At 53.0% G+C, this 22,321-nt stretch overlaps 2 protein-coding genes across 2 annotated transcripts in view; one reads left to right on the top strand and one right to left on the bottom strand.

Annotated features, from left to right (window-relative positions):
• Positions 1–22,321, bottom strand: part of LOC143696053 (uncharacterized) — a 1,205,294-nt gene that overhangs the window by 160,551 nt on the left and 1,022,422 nt on the right. Inside the window, 2 exon segments of the mRNA XM_077191259.1 lie at positions 18,252–18,649; positions 21,961–21,968. Of these exon segments, the coding sequence (XP_077047374.1) occupies positions 18,252–18,649; positions 21,961–21,968 (406 nt within the window).
• Positions 1–22,321, top strand: part of LOC143696057 (uncharacterized) — a 244,020-nt gene that overhangs the window by 84,784 nt on the left and 136,915 nt on the right. The gene's annotated exons all lie outside the window — the stretch shown is intronic.

Below are 22,321 nucleotides of genomic sequence, written 5' to 3'. Positions count from 1 at the left end.
CCTGGTTCCATGGGATTCCATGGGGTGACAGTGCTCTCCAGTGTCACCATGGACACCTGGTTCCATGGATTCCATGGGGTGACAATGTTCTCCAGTGTCACCATGGACACCTGGTTCCATGGATTCCATGGGGTGACAATGTTCTCCAGTGTTCCATCAGGCCCGGCTCTGTCCCCATGGACACTCGGTTCCATGGGCAGTGTCCGTGTCCCAGTGGCACCTGTGTTCCATGGCACCCCTGTCTGACCAGGGACAGTTTGTTCCAGGACATTCCATGGAGTCCCAGCGGTCACTTGGGTTCCATGCAGGTGCCTGGGCAGCGGGAGCTCAGCCCAAATATCCTGGGGGTCCCTGGGCTGGGGTTTTTTGGGAGGACCCTTTGGATCTTGCAGGGCTCCAAAGCTGAGCCGCAGATGCCCCTTGGGACAGAGTGGAGCATCATGGAAGCCAGGAAACCCTGATGGAAGCCAGGAGACCCTGATGGAAGCCAGGAGAGCCTGATGGAAACCAGGAGAGCCTGATGGAAACCAGGAGACCCTGATGGGAGCCAGGAGACCCTGATGGAGCCAGGAGACCCTGATGGGAGCCAGGAGACCCTGATGGAGCCAGGAGACCATGATGGAGCCAGGAGACCCTGATGGAAGCCAGGAGAACCTGATGGAGACCAGGAGACCCTGATGGAAGCCAGGAGAGCCTGATGGAGCCAAGGCTGCAGCGGGACCCAGAGGGACCTCACGGGAGCCAGGAGAGCGTTGTGAGGCTGTGGAACAATGTGGCACCGAGGTTTCACTGGGGCTTGGCAGAAGCTCCTGGAGACAAGGAAGCGCTGGGAGCCTCCGGAATCAGCGTCTGCAGGAGGATTTTCTGCTCCCTCCTGGGATGCTGGTGGACAATAAAGCCTGAGGCAGCCTCCCAAGGGTCCGGCTGTGCCACCAGCGGGGGCCACATCTGGGGGGACGCCCGGCCAGCCCTGGCCCTGCTGCTCCTCCTGGCCGGGCCTGGAGCTGCTGGGAGCCCGGGCTGGGGGAATCCTCAGGGCTGTGCAAGGAAAGGTTCAGCACAAGCAGCCCTGGAACGAGATGTGCAGTGTGAAATACGCCAAACACTTGATTTTGAAATTGTAAAAGTTCATTAGTAATAAAATGGTTATAAAAATAGCAATACAATTAGAGAAATAATAATTTGGACAATTTGAATTAGGACAATATGAGACAATAGAGAGAAAGGGTTATGGAGGTCTGGGTACCTTTTTCTGGGCACCACGAGCCCGAAAAGGGACACCCGTTAACAAAGGATTAACCCTTAAAAACAACAGCCTGTTGCATATTCATACACTTCATCCATGATGCATAAATTCCATTCAAACACAGGATTCTGTCTGGGCAGTGCCACCTTCTTCCTCCGAATCCTAACAGCACCTTCGAGGCGGTAGAAGTAGTTCATTTCTTCTGATAAGAGGGCAATAAATTCTTTTTCTCTGAAAGATTTAGGTGTCCTGTGGCTGCTATCTCAGTGCGAGTCCTTTCTTTAAAACAAGAATCCTACATAGCATCGTTTCTATTTTAACATTTTATAACCTAAAACTATATTTAACACACTACTTAAGAGAATTAATACACCAGACATATAATATTTATATATATAATATATAATATATAATATATAATATATAATATATAATATATAATATATAATATATATAAAATATATATAATATATTATTACACATTATATATTTTTATATATCATATTATTATATTATATTATATATATTATATATCACATATATAATATTATATATAATATATTTTATATATATAGATATATATAATATTATCCATAATTCATTATATATAATATATAATAATATATAATATATAACCCGATAATATATAATATATATTATATATATATAATATATATATAATATATACATATATATATATATAACATTCTAACACCAGACATATAATAATCATTTTAATATTTGCGAAAAGCCAATCATAAAATACATGCATTTTTCACATGCAGGCAAAGCCAGCGAGGCAGCAGAGCAAGAGAGAGAGCAGAGCCAGCGACACAACAAACGCACCGAGAGCGAGAGAGCAAGTTTGAACAGAGCTTGCAAAGGGCAAAATCAGCTCAGACCAGCTTAGACTGAAGAACAAGGAGCACCAGGCATGGGCTGATGGTCCAGGTAAAAAGTTCCAACGTGAGGAGGACGACAGAAGCCTTCATCAAAAGAGCACCAGAAGACTGAGGGCCGCCACAGGAGGAGCGGACGCAGGCGCTGAAGCCACACACGGCTGTAAAACCGGGACACAGCTTTATGCAAATGTGAGTATGCTAATGAAGTGTTGTAATTGTGACTTTTAAATGGAGCTGAAGGCTAAAGGAGACCGAGTGGGTTTTTGCCAGAGAGATCCCCCTCGCTCCCAGCGCTGGATACACAAATCCCTGCTCTGTCTGACTGCAGAGTTTGATTTCCTCGCCCAGTTTGTCCCACTCCCCCTTTCCCTGCCCTCTCCTCCCCTCTCCCAGTCCCATTTATGGGATTTGGGGTCATTTATGGGATTTGGGGTCATTTATGGGATTGGGGTCATTTGGGGGATTTGGGTTCTTTGTGTGCCTTTGAGGTTATTTGGGGTTTTTTTCTGGGGTTATTCAGGGTAAATTTGGGATAATTTGGGGTAATTTTTCACATTGTTGGGTTTTTAGAGCCGTGTGTATTTGGGGTAATTCAGGGCACTGTGTGGGTTTGGGATAATTTTATGGGATTGGATGGGATTTTAATGGATTTTAATAGGAATTTAGTGGGATTTAAATAGAATTTAATGGGATTTAATAGGAATTTTAATAGGATTTAATGTGATCTTAATGGGATTTTATGGACTTTTAATGGAATTTGATGGGATTGTAATGGAAATTTATGGGATTTTTATGAGATGTAATCGGATTTTAATGGGATTTTAATGGTTTTTAATGGGAATTGAGTGGAATTTAATGGGATTTTTATGGATTTTAATAGGATTTGATGGGGGTTTCCCCCAGTCCACAGCTCCCTCCCACCTCAATTTGGGGGTCCCATCCCCCTCTTTCCCGCCGCTCTTCCGCCCCTTCCCCATCGTTCCCCCAGTCCCCAATCCCCTCTCCCGTGCTTGGTTTTGGGGGTTCCAGGCCCCTCCTGCTCCCTTTGGGGGTCCCGACCCCCCTTTGGTTGAATTTGGGGCCCCCCCGCCCCCCTTCTCCCCGCGCCCCCCGCTCCCCCCGCGGCCGGGGGGGCTCCCAGCGCCCCCAGTGCCACCAGTGCGGCCCCAGCTGCCCCCGCGCGCCCCATCCCCATCGCCGGGGTCACCGCCCCCGCCCCAAATTCCGCTCCTGGACACTGAGAGCCATCAGTGACAAACGCTCTGATTGGCTGGGAATGGCCCCGCGCAGTCTCTGATTGGCCAACGCTGCGAGAGGCGCTGGGTTCTGCCCGGCACCCGATGAGTCACAGCCGAGCCGGGCGCTGATTCGCTGGAAATCGCCGGGCGGGGCCAGTGCGCCGAGTTTCTGCCCGGCAACGGGATCGTCATCAGCGCCCCGCGCTCTGATTGGCCAGGATCTGTTTCGGGCTGGGGACGGGAGGAACTGGGCACCCCCCAGGAGCCCCTCGGGTTTGGGGCTTTCGATCCCCCCTCGGCCCTCGGGGCGGCCCTGGGGCCACCCCAACACCCCCAAAATGGGGAGGGTCCGCGGGGCCCTTTGGAACCCCCAGAAATGGGCGGGGAGCGGCAGGAGCCGCCCCAAAAAGGGATGGAAGGGTCCGGGCCGGGAATGGGGGAGGCTCTGGGGATGGCTCCGGCCCGGATCGGGGCGGGCTGGGATTGAGGGAGGCTCCGTTCAGCGGCCGGGGAGGGGCTGGGCCTGGGGAGGGCTCCGGGATTGTGGGGATGGGGCCATTCCGGGACTGCGGCGGGGCCTCTCCCTGGGGTTGGGGTCCGGCATTGGCTCAGGGACCCTCCCCGTTCCTGTTCCGCTGCCCGATCCCGTTCCCGATCCCGATCCCGCCGCTGGCTCCAGGGAATGTCCCTGATCTCAACCCCGACCCCAAACCCGAGGTGAGGTCAAACATTGGGGTCAAACACCCCAAATCCTGGGGTCAACTCCCCCGGACCCCAAATCCTGGGGGTTCAAACACTGGGGGGGGGCCAAACACCCCCAGACCCAAACTCTGCGATCTCAACCTCCCCCTCTGCCCCCCAGCCCGAACCCCAAATTTTCGGCCTTAAACCCCCCAAATCCCAGATCCTGGGGTGTCAAACACTCTGCAATTTGCAAATGTTGGGGTTAAATCCCCCTGACCCCAAATCCTGGGGTTTGAAACATTTGGGGTGTCCAACACCCCCCGTTCCCAAAGTCTGGGGTCAAACACCCCCAAATCCCAAATCCTGAGGTGTCAAACACCCCCAACCCCCAAAGTTTGGGGTCTAAAGCCCCAATCCCCATCTCCTGGGGTTTGAAATATCTGGGGTGTCCAACCCTCCTCATCCCCAATGTTTGGGGGTCAAACCCCCTGATCCTCAAATCCTGGGGAAAAAAACTCCCAAACCCCAAATCCTGGGAACAAAAACCCCCAAATCCCAAACCCGGGGGTTTCAAACATCCCCAATTCCCAAAGTTTGGGGTCAAAAATCCCCAAACCCTGAGGTGTCAACATCCCCTAAACCCCAAATTTTAGGATCAACCCCACCCAACCCCCAATTCCCAAAGTTTGGGGTCAAACACCTTAAAACTCCAACTTTTAGTATCAGCCCCCCCACACCCCCAGTCTCAAAATTTGGGGTCATTTGGGGGTTATTTGGGGCAGCTCCAGGTGCAATGTCTGCAGAGAGACCCTGGGTACAATGCTGGGAAAAACCCCAATAACCCCTCTGGAGCCCCAAAATCCCTGGGGACTGGGAAAGGGGATTTGGGGTGAAAGAAGAAGGATTTGGAATGCACAAAGAAGGATTTGGGATGGAGAGAGGGGATTTGGGTGGGAAGCTGGGTCCCTTTTTGGCGCAGATCTTCCTGGCGCTGCTCTGGGTGATGCTGAAGCCCTGCAGGGCCTCGCGGGCGGCGCCCGCCTGCACCTCGGGCTCCAAGTGCACCCAGGCGATGTCGCGGGGCCCGGGCACCAGGGCAGCTCCTGAACCCCGGGAACCTGGGCTGGGAACGGGGCCAGGAGAGCCCCAGACACCCGGGAGTGTTCCCCAGACACCCGGGAATGTTCCCAAGACACCCGGGAGTGTTCCCCAGACACCCGGGAATGTGCCCCAGAAACCCGGGAATGTTCCCCAGACACCCGGGAGTGTTCCCCAGACACCCGGGAATGTTCCCCAGACACCCGAAGCCTTCTCTGCTCCATTTCCATCCTGCGCCTTCTGGCCTCTTCTTCAGCTCTCCGGGCCTCTGCTCCCTGCTTCATGGGCGCCCTTCTGGGCAGAGGAAGAAAGGCAGGAGGAGCAGCTCAGCAGCAGCCCAGGACGGCCCCTGCTGCACGGCTGCCCAGAGCAGGGGTCCCCAGGCAGGCTCGGGTGCCTCTGGGGTAGCCTGCTCCAGGCCTTCTTTGCCCAGCTCTGCATCCTCATCCCAACTGATCACCACGGGCCGTGGGAAGTGGAAGAGGAGCAGCACCAGCAGGGCAGGGACTGATTTGGACACCATGGTCTGCAGGAGGAGAGAGACAATTTGTGTTGCTTTGCACAAGAGTTGCAAACCCGTGTGTTATTAGGGAATGGCCGCTCCTGCTGTGCCAGAGCGCTCGAGCAGGGCTGAGAATCTGGTGTCAAAGTGCATTCATGTGCTCCATGTTGCATGGGGCACCCGTGTGCAGGAATAGAGAACAACTTCCCTCAGATGGGATCTGCTGTGGCAAGGCCCCTCTGGTTTTCTCCTCCACGCAGCAGTTTGCATGCAGAATGTGGGCAGATGTAACTTGGAGGTCCTCCTGCTCACCCTTGGGTTCCCCTTGCAGAGCCTCAGCCCCTGCGTTCTGTCAGGGCCCCTGGGCAGGTGGGATATTCCCAGAGGAGAGGGGCCGGCTGTGTCCCCATTGCCCCTGTCCCTTATGTGCCTGTGTTCAGGAGGGCACAGAGAGGATGGGGACTCCTGCCTGCCCCGTGTCCTGTCCGCCTGCCGGGCCTGTCCCAGGGCAGCCGGGCTGTGATTGCTGTGCTGTGTCCCCCTGTCCCTGCTCTCCCTGCTGTCCCTGCTGTCCCTGCTGTCATGGCCCACTGCAGGTTCCACACCTACACAGCCATGGTGGCTCCTGAGCTCTGCAGGGACCCGAGTGACAGTCTGAGTGGTGGCACTCCTGGTTTTCTTGCATTTGGCATCGCGCAGAGCAGAGGCTGGATCACAGCACCAAAGGAGCAGCTGCTGCAGGGGAGGAAAGGAGCCTCTGCATGGCCAAGGGCTGCTGTGGTGCCCCTGTGTCAGGAATTCCCCACAGCTGACACCTGAGTCCAGCATGGACACTCACAGACACAGCGTTTGTTCAGGCATTGCCTTTATTGCATCTTGACAGGGACTGCAGCTGCCTGAGGGAAGTCACCCTCCCGAGACAGGAGGGCAGAGAGTGTAATTTCAATTAACCAATTGCGATTATAGGCATTCGTAGCGACAGTCTATATACTGTATATATGAATATTAAACAAGACACAAAATAATTATTGGACCATGGAGATTAAGCAACATTTGCTGGTTTAGATAAAAAGAAAGTATACTTCAGGTATGGTTAGCTGCAATAATTCTTGGTAATTTTGAAGAATTATAAGTTCCATGTAATCTAAAGGAAAAGTGCCATTATTTATTACTACATAATATTAAAATATTTATGTTATCTTACAAGAGTATTAATCTACAGTATAGTAATAAAAAGTTTTGAAAATGTTGCTAAAGACAATTATTTTTAAAGAAAACATTTTAAATATTTCAAAACTATTTAAGAATTTGAATAAATCTCCAATCATTGGGCCTGATTCCTTCAGATGGAGCTTTCCTCTGAGCAGATGCAAAGGCTCTGTATGGGAAAGGGTTAAAAGAGATGCAGTTACTACAGATCCCGTGAGGAGAGAGAGGGCAGAGGGGCAGGGTGTGTCAGGAGCCCGGAGCCTGTGCCCCGGCGCAGGGCTGTGCTGGGCAGCAAGCGCAGCTCTGTGCGCCGGCTGCTCACAAAGATGTGCGGCTCGCCTTGGCCGGCCCAGAGAGCATCTCCAGCAGGAAGCTTTTCTTCACACAGCCACTGCCTGTGCTCCTCCAAAAGCCTGCCCTGCCTACCTTCAGCATCCTGTTTGTATCCCTATTCATTCCAATCAGCCTGGCCATTTGCTTTTCTATTTCTTTCGTGGCCCGGCGCATTTGCTCCATGTCTTTGAATCTCTTCCTAAGGAGCCGCCTTCTCCGCTCGCTTTCCACCTTCCTCCTTCTGGCCTTTTCCTCAGCTCTCTGGGCCGCTGCTCTCTGCCTCGTGGATGCCCTTCTGCGCCTGAGCCACCAGCCCAAAAGCAGGAGCAGCGGCTGAGCAATTTGCCAGAGCTGGTGCAGGTAGCGCAAGGCAGCCAGGAGCCAGGGTCCCCAGCCAGGCTCAGCTGGCTCTGGGGGGGCCGCTTTCATCTCCTCTGCACGGGGCTGCCCATCCCCGTGAAATCTGTCCACCACGGAAAGTGGGAACAGGAAGAGGAGCAGCACAAGCCCAGCCAGGACTGCTCTGTGCGCCATGGTCTGCAGGAGGAGAGAGACAAGGCTTTCACTGGGGCTCCCAAGGGAGCTTGTGGGGGCTGAAGTGAGGCCCGGAGGCGCAGGGATGTGAGGGCAGAAGCAGAGGGCCCCGGGCAGCTGGCAGGCAGCAGGGCCTGTGCCAGTGGGCCAGCAGCAGCAGCCCCGTGCCCCGGCCAAGGCGCCGGCCCCAGGGGCTGGCCCTGGCTGCAGGGGGACAATGCAGGCCCGGGTGCGGCGCTTGTGGCCCAGCCCTGGCCCGGCCCAGCCCCGCCACGTGCGCACTCACCGCTTGCCCAGGCTGTGCTGGGCCAGCGTTACCTGCGGGGGCCTTTTCCAGCTGCCCCCATTGTGACACGCTGCCCCTGGTGTCACAGGGGCCAGAGGCATCACAGCCGGGCCAGCCCTGCCCTTGGTGCCCAGCCCAGCTCAGGGGCTCCCAGTGGGCCCAGCAATGAAAGCCCCGGCAGGCAGCAAGTGCAGCCCCTCTGGGAGGGGATGGGCCCCAGGGGCTCCCTTCACAAAGCAGGCAGAAGTCCCCTCTGATAAGTTTCCAAATGGAAAAGATTATAATCCATAATGTTGAGTAGGATACATATTATCAACTATGAAAACACCTGAGGTGCTTTTCCTAATGGGACTTGTTCTTCTGTCAGTGGGGTTGGGTGATGGTTGCTCAGTTTTTCTTGCTTGACTATTCCCTGATCCAGTCCATCCAAGACTTCTGTGAAACCTTCCCATTATCAGACAGCAGAAATAAAGAACTGCAGTGAAACCACTTCTAGTCCCCTTCAGATCAAGAAGGTGCAGGGGGATGGTTCTGGCAGAGAATTTGAGCTGCTCTGGACAGAGTCGCACTGCTGTGTTAGCAGGGACTGGCTGCTTGTGTTTTTCTTTGGATGAACAGAATCTTCCTTGTGTCCCCAGTGAACACATGGAGCTCACACCAGCAGTGCCTCTTGCCTGTTCCCTGCCCAGCCAGACCTTCCAGCCCAGCTGAAATGCCCAGCGTGGCCTTTGAGCACAAAGGGATTGCAGAGCCAAAAGCATCTGTGTAGCCACCATGGTGTTCAGCGGCTGCTGCTCGGGGAAGGGCACTGAGAGGAGGCCACTGCTACTCTTGTCAGAGCGCTGCTGTGCAGGGATGTCCCTTGCCCTGCTCAGTCCCACATCTGCCCATCTTTTGGCCTGCTCTGAGCTCAGGTGGATGCCATCTGCTCCCAGCAGACCCAGCTACTCCACGGTAGATGCACAGGCATGGAATCCAAAACCTTGAGTATGCCCTGAGTAGCCAGGCATTCGGCTGTTCAGTTTGTCACGGCCCACAGCAGGGGTTAGAACAAGATGGTTTTTCAGATGCCTTGTGACCCAAACCATTCCAGGCTTCTAGGATTTCTCCATGACTGACTTTGGTCCCCTCAAAAGACCTCCTCTCTCCTCTCTTCCCTCCACCTGTGGAGAACGCATTCTGATGCTGCTGCTGCTGTTGGGACAGGTTGGTGGATACTCTTCCTGCCATCCCATGGGTGTAAGCATGACTCCTCTCTGAAGCCTTTGTCCCTGAATCAGTGCCTTCAAAGAACAGTTATCTCCCCTCCTTCCTTTTCCATTCAGCACTTGAGCAGACACAGCATTTCTCATCGTTTTCCACAGAACAGCACAGGTGCCAGTTCCCATCTTGTGGAGCCCTCTGCCATAAATCAGCCTGACAGGTTTATTCTCTACGTAATGGGAAATGATGACAAATGCAGCTGCATAATCTAGTTAGTAACTCACCATAATGACTGCCTCTGGGGTGATTTAAGGGTTTTGTCATATGTGAGCTTTCAGAACTTTAGAGGTTACATTTTTCACACTTTTTTGTTGGAATCTCAGTTTATCAGACTTTACTGCAGCATTAATCACTTGCAGTACAACCCTGGACTTCACAAATGTATCACATCAGCGTGAAAAAGGCAGAGAAAACAAGAACTGTTGTGAATTAATGAGCCGGGTAACACAAGTCTCACAACAGGCATGAAACAACCTGTGTTCTTCTTCAAGCCACAACAGAAAGTCCCAACGTCTGGTTATTTAATTTTTTTTTTCACAAAACACAGGCAGCAGCAAAGAACTGAAACAACACAGCCAGGCTTGAAACCTGAAAGATCTGCAAGGCTGAGTCTGTCCTAGTTAATGGTGAAATGATGTGTGAAGCTGTCCTAGATGTTCAAATGAAGAAGATTGATTCCCAGTTATAATATGGCTTCTAAGCAAAACACTGGGATTATATAGGAGAAATGCATGTGTCATGAAACAACCAAGAAATCAGAGACACAGTTCCAAGCTCTGCTGTGAAGGTCTGGGAAATGTTCAGAGTTAGCATCTGTGGAGTTTGGTGCAGGATAAACTGGAACAAAAGGCCATCATTACCCAAATTGATTTCGTTTGGGCTGGTCTGTTGGTTTTTTGGTTTGTTTTTTGGGTTTGTTTTGTTTTGTTTGTTTGGTTTTTGTCATATAATGTTTTCTAATACTCCAAGAAATATGTTGAAAAGGTCAGCATGATCCATCAGACACAAGCAGGGGGCTGGGGTAGATGCAACATGTTCCTTGCACTGGAGGGTAGACAGAGGCAAGATCTGGTTTGGGGTCAATCACACCTGGATCAGGGAGGTGGCTGAAATCTGGGCTGGCCAAAGCCTTAGAATCACAAAATATCCTGGGCTGGAAAGGACCCCCAAGGATCACCAAGTCCAACTCCTGGCCCTGCAGAGGACACCTCCCCAAGAATCCCACGCTGTGCCTTGGCATGTGCTGGTGGGCAGGAGCACACAGCTGGCTGTGGCTTTGGGTGCATGGGTAAGATGAGATGGTGAGGAGCATCCCTGCTCCCTGAGCTCCTGGAGAGCTGCAGACACTGATCACTGGTAAGGACAGCACCAGGGCCATGGCCTGGGGCTGGTGATCTGGTGTCTCCTTCCTGCTGCTGCTTTCTGCTACAGATAACAGCCTGGTACCAAGGTCTTGTTGCTGAGGTGATAAACGGCTGGGGAGATTCCCTCCCTGCTCTTGTCTGCACGAGTTCTTATGCTCAGCACCAGGAAGGATTGGGCCAGAATGGAGGCATTTGGGGTCTCAGGGCTGAGGCTGAGACAGACAGGCAGGCAGAGCAGCTCCTCCTGGCTGATGCAAACATTAGCCCTGTGCTGGCCAGGCCAGTGATCCATAGCTATGGGTCCACAGTGATGGTGGTGCTGGGTACTCACTGGGAGAAGAGGAGGTGTAAAATGAAGCTTCTGAAGCTGCTTGGGATCCTGGAAGCTGCTCAGACCCCACTTGACCACAGTGGTTGTTTGGCCAGCTGAAGTGATGGAATTTATTGGGCTGTGCAGAGACAGTTTTCTGTGCAAACATGAAGGACTTTCAGGGGGGATGAAATACGGCCTCATAGTAGAAACAGCTGGGCTGAACACTCTTTATTCCAGCTATGAATCTTTGCTCTTAAGAGCAACAGATTCCACCTTTCATTAAACCAGAACTTGTTGTTGTTGTTGTTATTTTGAGGAACATAAATGACCTTTCTTGTTTATTTTATGAGCATTTTTAAATCTTTGTTGTTTATTTCATTAGCATTTTAAATCATCTGGTCACCCACTGCAGGCATAAAACATGAGATGTTACCAAAGTGTAGCTCACTTCAGACAGGGAGTGCTGATAGTTGGCAGATCTGTACAGGTGTCCTCATCCTGGGTGCATTGGATGTTATCCCATCCAAGCAGGCAGTTTAACACAAGCAGCTATTTCACTAAGCTTAATTAACAACAGAAATAAAAACTATATCTTTAGAACAAAGTTACTTTGACATCTACCATCACTCAGCGAGAGGTTTATTGTTATGGACACATAATATTGGCTTTTTGCAGAGATTAAAATGGATTTTCTATCTGTGGTGTTAAAGTAACTTTGTTATTGTCTTGGTTTGAAAAGCCAGGTGTCTGCTAAGGAAGGCAGGAGCCTCTCCTGGAGTGGAAAATGTAAACCCCTCCCTCTGAATTGTTATAATTTTGAAATTAAGGAGCTGTCAGGCAAAGATATGGGAATAGGAATAACAGTTCTTTTTTAGGAAAAAATAAAAATATTAATGCAGTAGTACAAACGAAAAAAAACCCCACTGACAGAGTCAGAACAGGACCTGACGCCCTGTGGGTCAGGGTGCTGGCAGCAGTCCCATTCAGTGGTGGCTGCAGCCCTCCTGCAGTGCCAGGTGTGGCTCTGTTGGAGCAGGGATCCTGGAGAAGGGTGGAGTTTTCCTCTGAAGGTCCAGGGCTGCTGTAGATGGGCCTGGGAATCTTCCTTCCTCTGGGAATCCAGTGGGAAAAGGCTGATCCTCTGGGAATCCCGTGGAGAAGAAAGACAGCTGCTCCTCTGGGAATCCAGGAGGAAAAGGCTGATCCTCTGGGAATCCCGTGGAGAAGAAAGACAGCTGCTCCTCTGGGAATCCAGGAGGAAAAGGCTGCCTACAGTGTTCCAAATCTCAGATTCTGTCCAGGTAGGAATGCTTGGCTCCTCCCCCTGGGCGGAGCATCTCCCAATGGGATGATGTCATTTAATCAGCCATGCAGTGACACTCAGTGGACCATTACCAGAAGATTAATAATTAATAATTAATGGCCTATTAATGGAACACACCTCCCCAGAGGGAGGATTGGTTGTGGAAGAGAGAAACTGCCCAATGAACAGAAGATAACTGCCCCACCACTGACAGATGGCAAACAGAACACACACTTATCTTGCAGTCCAGGACCTGTCCCCACTGGCTGCCCCCATTCTCCAGAGTTCATGGTGTCCAGGGAGGCTGCAGCTGCCGGTGCCGGGAACAAACGAGACGGGTCTGGGTTTCAGAAAGCTCCAGAGTCCATTTCTGACCCCCGAAAGACAGGGCAAAGGCAGGGCCGTGGGGCTTTTATAGGGTATCCCAGGGCTGGAGTTTGGGTTTGTGTCGGATCGGCAGGAGAAATGTGGCATGCAATATGACTGATCAGCAAGTCTCGAACTTTATTGAGAGTCACACATATTTATATTGGATTTAATAAAGCTCATACATATTGCAAAGAAGAGCTCATTATTGGTTAGTTACTTATCAGCCAACTACGCCTACTTCTGCATTCTTGTGGTTATTCTGTTGAAACTACTCTTCATATTTTTGGCAAAAGAGCCTCTTCCCTATCCTGTTGTTGCATCAAGGGCATAATGTCCTTGCCTTATATGGACACTGACTGCTGACTTCTAGACTTCTCTCCTTCTTGCTTAACCAGGGGTATTATGTTGACGTGACCTTTCTCAGCCAGCCAACTGTCTACAAAGCTCAGCGGGACAAGGCTCCTGTCCATGCTCTCCCACATTCCACAGTGCCCAGGCCACACCAGGAGTGCTCAGAGCTGCAGCCAAAAGCTTCCTATCGATCCTCTCTTGCAGAGGACACCAGCACAGAGGCACAGGTGCCACCTCCTCCAGCTAAGCCCAGGAGATCCACCTCCTCACCAGCTGCAAGAGCAGGACGCTTATGTGCCAGCCGCCCCTCCCAACCCCGTTCTTCCCCTCGTGCCTTGAAGGTGCATCCCCACCTTGAGACACCCAGGGCCAGAAGAAGAGCTGGCTCCGGACGATGTCCTTGTTGGTGTGGAAAGGAAGGTGCCCTCAGAGCAGCTCATAGAGCAGGATGCCCAGGGACCAGATGGTGGCTGGCTGGCCATGGTAGCAGCCAAAGAGGATCCACTCCGGTGGGCTGTACTCCGGCGTTCCTATGGGACACGGGCACAGCTCATCAGGCCCATGCTGCTCCCTCCCTCCCAGCCAGCTCCTGTCCCAAAACAGCCAGCCCCTGCCCTGCCAAAAAGCAACTTGGCTGCAGCTGGCTGAAGATGAATTCCCCCTCCTTCCTTGCCTCCTTCCTTCCCTCCCTCTTCCCCCTCTGCCAACCAAGGGAGGAACTTGTGCTGCCCAGCTGGGCCCCGGCTTTGGGCTCACCTGACATCCGGGTGTAGAACGTGTCCTGGAGGATCGTGCCGCAGCCGAAGTCGATGAGCTTCGCCTCGCCCGTGGCCAGGTTGACGAGGACGTTCTCGGCCTTGATGTGGGGGTGCAGGACGCCGCGGCTGCTGCAGTGCCCCATGGCCTCCAGCACCTGGCGGAACAGCCCCCACCCCACGGGCTCCGTCAGGAACCGCCGCTCGTGCAGGAAGTACCAGAGGTGCTGACAGCGCTGCGGACGCTCCATGAGCAGCGCGAAGCCCTCGGGCACCTCGAACCAGTCCAGGAGCCGCACGACGCCGCGGAAGCCAGGCCGCGACACCTTCCACAGCAGCGCCAGCTCCAGGGCCACAAGGGCGCCCTTGCGCTGCGGGGGGACCGCGATGCCATCAGGAACGAAAGAGAGAAACAAACAAATCACACCTCAAAGTCATTCCTATTAGAGAAGTAACCAAAGAAAACAACGTAGCAATAACGAAGAGTGTTGGCTTCTGGCTTCTTTCCTCTTTGCATGAGACCAAGCATTTCATGGGGAACAATTGCCTCTTCTGACAATTTTGCCAGAGTGGACAGGAGCAGAGCATTTACTTTTCAAATAGAAAAGGAAAATCGTGTCAGTAATGTCATCTCTTTTCATCCTCTGTTGACACAGTTGCAGGCTGCCAATAGACATGGTCTGCAGTGTGGAACTTGTGGCCAAGTTTCTTTTTCTGCCAGAGGATGAGGAGGGGAAGTATCCCAGAATCATGGAGTCGTGGCATGGTTTGGCTTGGAAGGGATCTGGAAAATCCCATGGCTGCAACCCCCCTGCTGTGGCTGGGGACCCCTTGCACTGGACCGGCTTGTCTAGAGCTCCATGCAGCCTGGCCTTGAACACTGTCAGGGACGGGACATGCCCACCTTCTCTGGGCAACCTGTTCCAGGAGAGCCTTTTTTCTGAATCCCTTACCTAAACCTAATCTCTCTCCATTTGGATCCATGCTCCCTTGTCCTGTCCTTGCCTGCCCTCGTACAAAGTCCCTGTCCAGCTTTCTTGTATGTTGCCCTCAGGTACTGGAAGGCCACAGCTGGATCAAGGCTGGGTCTCTTTCCCAGGCTGAAGAAGCCGAGCTGTGTCAGCCTTTCCTTGCAGGAGAGGAGCTGCAGCCCCGGCACCATCTGGGTGTCCCTGCTGGGCCCCTGCTGCAGCGTGTCCACGTCCTTGCCGTCCGTGCCGGGGAGCCCGGCAGAGGCGGAGGCAGCGCTGCAGGTGCAGGGTCAGCGGCGGGGAGGAGACCCGGCCCTGGCAGCGGCTCCGGGAGCAGCGATCGGCGCTGGGCCGCCCGCACTGCAGAGAGCCGGGGCCCTTGTGCCTGCCCTTGGGCCCAGGGCGCCTTTCCCCGCCGCCCGCCCGCCCGCCCGCTCGGGGGAAATGCCCCCTGTGCCGCCCCTCAGGGCCGCCCCTCGCCGCTGCCCCGGGCGCTCCTGGCGCCGCCTGGAGGGGCCCAGGCCTCGGCCTCACCCTGCTCAGCCCGAGGCCTGGAAAAGCAGATTCAAACACCCACCCAGAAAGTGCCCCAGGATGCCAAGGTCAATCTTTTGTCACCAGCACGGCTTTGCTATCAGAGTCTGGACGGGAGTAGAAAATCACCAGGGGAAAAGAGCATGAACAAGTTCTGCCTTGGCACTACCTCAAGGCTTTGAGGGAGAGGCTCTGTGGTGCTTTCTTGCTTGCAGGGACACACAGAAAGTGTTGAAATGGTAAAAATAATCAAAATCCCTTAGAAAGAGACCCTAGGGAGCTTGGCCCCCCAGAAATGATGCTGAGGAGAGGCCCTTTTGCTGACCCGCAAGCTCAAGCACGTTTGCATACTGCTATTTTGCAACAGTCTCAGAAACTTGCATGAGAGGCTTCTCATGCATTTCCAGATATGGGACTAGCACCTCCATCTTATACCCCCATTGGACAAGAGGCAAATGAGACTTGTATGAGTTTCCTAGACCGCCTCAGAAATGCAGTAGTTTGGGCTCCAGGAATGTGCCCAGAGGTTAAAGCTGTGCTAGGAATGCAATTAGCAGTAGAAAATGCAAATCTCACCTCCAAAAGGATTCTGCAAACTTTGCCCAGAACAGCTAATGTGGCAGACATGACAGAAGCTTGTTTGGGAGTAGGAGCTCCAGAGGACAAGGCCACCTATCCAGCAACGCAATGGCAACTGCCCTTGAGCCACTTGTGCAGCACAGAGAAAACGGCCCCGACCGAGTTTGCCTTCGGTGTGGCAGCCACGGGTGCAAAGTTAGAGCCGTAAAGAAAAGTAACAAACAGCAACAGCTACTGGTTCCAAGGGAAAGTGCAGCAGATGTGACAAGCACGGGCACCAAAGCGGCGAATGCAAATCCACAGACGAGAGAGACGGAGCCGCTGGGACCCGCGGAACCGAGCGCTAAAGGGGGCGCGCCGTGACACAAATGCTCCCCCACAACCTGGACATTCTTCAATCAGCCACAGCAGGGAGCGCAGGAGTCGGTGTGGCAGCAGCAGCAGAAGCTACCTTGGAAAACACTGACGTGCAAGTCATCCCATCTACAGCAAACGGACCTTTGGGACATTGTCCTAGGGTGACGTTACGATGCTTGTATCCCCATTCGTGTCTTCTGTTCATGCTGGATATTATGTTCTGTGCCTTCAAGACTGGCTCTGAAGAGTGAAAGTTTTGTTTTGGTTTCTTATCAGCCTGCTCCTCCACAGCTGGTGGGACACAGAGACGGGGCAGTACATGGTGCTGCTTTTGCTTTTTGCTTGGCTTTTTGCTTTGCTCTTGCTCCTGCTTTGCTCTCGCTTTTTGCTTCTGCTCATTAGTTAGTTTAGCTAAGCAGTCTGAATTTTTCCCTGGACTGTTTTTCCTTTCCTTTTTTCAGAATTACTTGAACCTGCTCTGGACTGGGACCTGGGAAACACCGAGAGTTTGCACCTTGTGGCTGCAGCAGCTGCCCCAGCGCCAGAGGGACTGAGAACAGAGCGACCACCCCCAAGAGAGACTTTCTGAATTTGTCATCCTTTGCAGAGCCGGGAAAGAGCGGTGTCATGGGTATTGTTCATTTTGTGTGCTGGGGGTGCTGTGCCTGTTAAATGAACAGGTTCTTTCCACTTCTCTCTGAGCAATCCCTCCCAAACCGGTTGGGGGGAGGGCCCTGTGGCTTTGCTTTCTGGAGGGGCCCCCGTGGAGGTTTTTCTCTCAAATTTGCCCTAAACCAGGACACATCTCAAAAAAATTAGAATTATAAATAAAGAAATAATAATTAAAATTAAAAAAATTATAATAAAAATTAAATATAAAAATCTCAAGTCTTCCTTACAATATTCCAATGGTTCAACCCAAAAAAAAACAATTGTTGCTATAATATTACCAATGCATATAAATAAACAAGTTATATACCAAGAAAACCCTTTTGAAAGTTTTAACTCGATGACTAATATACTTTAGATAAAAAACATCTAAAAAAACTAGCATACAATCTAACACACCGTAGTGAAACAATTCATATTACAAATATACTAAACGCAAAACCAAACAGCAGTATAATTTCTCAGACATTTTAACCAAACAATTAAACTTTATCACCCTTAGATACTCAAAAACAATTAAAATAATTTTTAAAAATTTAATTACAGGTGAGTGGCTTTACTTGGATATTGGTTTTTGTACTGTTTGGGTTGGATGATTTAAAAAATAGGACTTTTATAGGAATTTAATCAGCTGACAAGGTGGCACTCTGCAAACAGAACTGACTGAAAATGAACGGGACAGAAATCAGGACCTCTTGAAAGTTTTATTTGCTATCAAATACATCCCACACAGCCAGCCCCACACAATCCCCATCCCACTGCTCCACATTGGGATCCCACTTCTCCCAATCTCCTTCTAACCCCATCTCACCCTGATGGGTGTGGAACTGAGCAAGTTTATCCTGGGACTGAGTTTTTTTGAGGAGGGAACAAGCAATTTGAAGTGGGATTGAGCATTTATGGCTTAAAATGTAGCTGTTTTCAGTGGGATTTGAGTGGTTTTGAGGTGACAGATCAATCCCTCTTGGTTTTTGGAGTGCAAAGATATTGAGAAGAGCAAAAATTAAAGCCAAACAAAGGAGAAGCAGCCAGGTGTGTTCCCAACATGGATCACAGGGAATGTGAGTGACCAGGGCTGTGCCCAAAGTGCCTCCTCCAGTGGGGGATGGAGCTGCAGCAGCGCACGAAGCTCTTCCCGCACTCGGGGCACTCGCAGGGCTTCCCTTACCGGTGCCTCCGTTGGTGTTGGGTCAAGTGAGAGCTGCTGGAGAAGCTCTTCCCACACTGGGGACACTCGTAGGGACTCTCCCCTGTGTGGATGCGCCGGTGCCTGACGAGGGTGCAGTTGTATTTGAATCCCTTCCCACAGTCTGGGCAGTGGAAGGGCCTCTCATCTGTGTGAATCCGATAGTGCAGGACGAGATCAGGGCTGGTCAGAAACCTCTTCCTGCATTTATCACACTCGTAGGGCCTCTCCCCAGTGTGAATGCGCCGGTGCCTGACGAGGGTGGAGTTGTACTTGAATCCCTTCCCACAGTCGGGGCATTGGAAGGGCCTCTCCTCTGTGTGACTCTGATAGTGCCGGAGGAGATGGGAGCTGGTCTGAAACCTCTTCGCACACTTGGAGCACTCATAGGGTCTCTCCCCTGTGTGGGACCTCTGGTGCACGATCAGGCTGGAGATCCGGCTGAAGCTCTTCCCACACTCCCCACACTCGTAGGGCCGTTCCCCAGTGTGGATCCTCTGGTGGCTGATCAGGTGGCAGTTCCACCTGAAGCTCTTCCCACACTCCACGCACATGTGGGGCTTCTCCCTATCATGGAGCTGCTCATGGAGCACCAGCTCCGAGCTCTGGCTCCATCTCCGGCCGCCTTCCCAGCCCAGGCTGGCTCTTTCCCCCTCACATCCCCGCCATCTGCGTTTGCAGCCCCTCCTCCTGCGGCATCTCTGGGCCTTTTCCTCCCCGTTGGCTTCCTGCGCCGTGGAGCCGCTCAAAACAGCCTCTGCCACCAGGTTCTGCCGCGGGCATTTGTCCTCCCTGCTCGCCATGCTCAGCTCCTGCTCTGGGTGAGGAAGGACAAGGACAGCATGGGATTTGCCTCCGTGCCACAGGCAAGGGCAACGAGATCCCCCCAGGGCACACCCGGGGACGCACTGCCCCCTCTTGGCTCTCCCCATTTCGGGATGCCGGGGCTCTTTGGGCTCCCGGGCTCCCTTCTCCCCTCATTCTCTGCTCTGCGCTGCAGCGGCTCCAAGGAGTCCCCCCTGCCCCTCTCCAGGCTCTTGAGGCTCCCGCCAATGGCGGCGCTCCCCCCTCTCTGGCCTCCCCACTTGGGCCTCCTGGGGCACACAGGGCTCTGCTCCTCCAGGCTGCCTCTGCCGGCAGCCGCCACCGCCACCCCCCGATGTCCCCCCGAGGGGCCTTTTCCGCTCAGCCTTGCACTTCTTCATTCTCCAAACATCCCCCAAAAACCCAACCCAGGGATCCCCCGGGATATCCGGGCCGGGCTCCCCCTCCACACTCACCGGAGCCATGGGGGGGGCGATGATCCCACAGGTGGGGGCTGCGAATTCAGGCAGGGATCGAGACCGCGTGGTTCCCGCAGCTCAGCCTTGATCCACCTTTGTCCCTCCTCTTCCTCTTCCTCCCGCTCCTCCTCTGTCCTATCTCCACCTCCCTCTCCTCCTCCCCCCTAACCCCGCCTCCTTCACTGCTCTTTCTCCTCCCGCTCCTCCTCTTCCATCCCCCCTCCTCCTCCTCCCCTGTCTTATCCCCACCTCCTGCTCCTCTTCCATCCCGCCCCTTCCATTCCTTCTCCCCCTCCTCCCCCCTTACCCCGCCTCCTCCTCCCCCTCCATCCCTGCCCTTCCCTCCCTCCTCCTCCTCCCCCAGCAGCAGCCACACCCTCGGTGCCCCGTTCCCGCAGCCCTCGCAGCCCGCGGCAGCAGCGGCCATGGAGCCGGGCCAGGTCGGCATGGGCAGCGCGGGGCTCTCGGCTGCTCCCAGCTGCTGCGGGCGGGGGGAACCCGGCCCGGGCCAAAGGAGAGGCAAACTGGGCAAACTGGGGGCAGATCACAAAGCTAAGGATGCAGCAGAAAATGGAACTGAAAGAGTTATGTTAATATTAACTCCAAACGAGGAAAAACTGGAAATTCCAAAGTTTAGGGAAGCCGAGAAAAAAGAATTAAACAAGATAGGAAATGAACAAGATAAATCAGGGAAATAGAAACTTCTACATGGAAGACAATTACTTAATAAAATGTGCTTACTAGGAAAAGATTAGAAGACGTGCATCAGAAACCCCACTGGCGTACTCAAGCTTTGTGTGATCATTTTTTAAGGAATTCTGGGTGCACTGGGATTTTTGGTGTAGCAAAGCAAGTCACTGAAAGATGCTTAATTTGCCAAAGGATAAATAAAAAGGTGATGAGAAAAAACAACATCAGGAGGTCATGAGTTAGCTCGTCGACCATTTCAAAATATCCAAGCATTGGATTTGTTAGGTTCTGGATTTATTTGGAAAAAAACCCATTTAATCTAGAAGAAAGAGAAGATGCCATATGTTAGACAGGAGATTTTAGGAGAATAAAAATCTTTGAAGTATCAGAAACACCCGAGGAAAAAAACAAGAAAATAAAAAGGGGAAATGAAAGGGAGGGGAACAAGAGGAAAAGTCAGAAAGAGAGTGGGATCCTCTGCAGCTCTTGCCCCCTCCGTTGGCGGCCGAGGCGCCTGTCCCGGGTCCCGGCTCGCTGCCTGCCTCAGCTCCGCCTGCCCCGGTTTCCATCCCAGGTGCGGGCTCACTGCCCAGGGCAGCTCCACCTGCCCCGGCGCTGGCGGTGAATTTGTGTGCCCTGGCCCCACTGCCCGGCCCGCGGCCGCTCTGCCGGCCATGCTGGGCAAGATGGGGTTGCTCTGTCCTGCCCCGTGGGCCGAGGTCACCGCGCCGACCGCACCGAGGGCGGGTCCCAGCCATCCCATCCCCGGCTGCCCTGCCCGTGCCAGCTGCGCTGGGCAGCGCCGCTGCTGCTGCCGGGGTCTCCCACCTGCCTTTTCTCTGCCGGGAGCTGCCGGATCAGCCGCCATAAGCCATGTGGGGGCTGCCCACGCTCCGGCTCGGCCTCCACGGGAAGATCCCCCTCTGGCGATTCCGGCAGCAGACCCTGCCCACACTCCGACCGAGCCTCGGCGGGATATCCTCCCCTGACCCCTCCTGCTCTGAGTTACGTCCCCTTGGTAACCACAGCTCCGGCTGTTCAGGGAAAACCCCTCTCTCTACAGGAAGCACCTTATCGAAACACTAGGAGCTCAGTTAAAAGGCAGCCCTCTCCAAATTCTTTCTCAAAACACGGGAGAAAGGCTACAGAAGGTAAAAAAGTGAAAGAGTTAGATGAAGGGATTGCTCTATTGCCGTGAAGAGAGGTTCCCATGGCAGGGATGCGCTGCCCCGCCCCGCGGGAGCCACCGGCGCCCCTGCCGGCCGTGCCCGGAACTGCACCCAAGGGGAAAGCGCCGCAGCCGAAAGGCCGGGACCGGCTCCGGGCTCTGTTTGTTGGCACTGCCGGAGCTGTTTATACACACTACTATTATTATATTATACACACTAGTAAAGAACCGTTATTCCTAATCCCATATCTTTTCCTGAGAGCCCCTTGATTTCACTATCCTAAAAATTAAGAGGGAGGGGTTTCCATTCTCCATTCCAAGAGAGGCTTTTTCTGCCTTCCCAAGCAGACGTCTGTCTTGTAAAGCAAGACAAGCACCCCCAGGCACTGAGGGGGGCTGCAGGAGGGGCAGAAGAAGGCCCTGCAGCACTTGGGCACAAAGGCCCAGCAGGTGAATGCAAGAAGGGAGCAGCAAAAGGCCAAGCTGAAGGCAAAGGCCAGGGCAGAGCTCCTACAGCCCCTGAGGGATCAGCCCCAGGGCCCAAGGGGGCCCCAGCACCCAGGGCACGGCTTGGCCACAAGCACCCGGCAGAGGCATTGCCCTCCTCGGCAGGGCACAGCCCACCCAAACAGCCCCTGGCAAGGAATCAGGGCTCCGGCTGCAGGGCACAAGGACACTGCAAGCACAGACAGCAGCACCCTCAGGACCAGCAAGTCCAGCCCGTGATGGACATGGATTGGCAGGGCTGTCACAGCTCCCATCACACCAGGGACCCTCCACACTGGAGCCCTTGAGAACATTCAGGTGGGTCTGCATTGAGAGGAGGCATTTCCTGATGGACACAGGGGCCTCTCAATCTGCTCTGAATCTTAGACCTAAAGGGGAAAATAGTAAAGGAATATTTTAATTTTTAAGGGAATGAGTGGGAAAGATGAGCAGGTATGATTTGTTCAACCACTATTAGAAGCTGTGGGGGATAGGTTTGAAATAAATGAATTTCTTTTTCTTCCTCCTGTGATTGTAATTAACTAGGAAGGAGTTTGAGAGCTGGATTTTAATACTGTAAAAAGGGATACAGAGGCTAGTTCTGTTGTACCTCTGTGTCAAAAGTCTGACAAGGCCTATGCTGAAGTG

This window comes from Agelaius phoeniceus, chromosome 28 (genome assembly GCF_051311805.1).
Source record: "Agelaius phoeniceus isolate bAgePho1 chromosome 28, bAgePho1.hap1, whole genome shotgun sequence".
In the NCBI taxonomy this organism is placed as follows: domain Eukaryota; kingdom Metazoa; phylum Chordata; class Aves; order Passeriformes; family Icteridae; genus Agelaius; species Agelaius phoeniceus.
The sequence above is the reverse complement of the archived record's forward strand: the minus strand, read 5'-3'. Positions and strand labels throughout refer to the sequence as shown.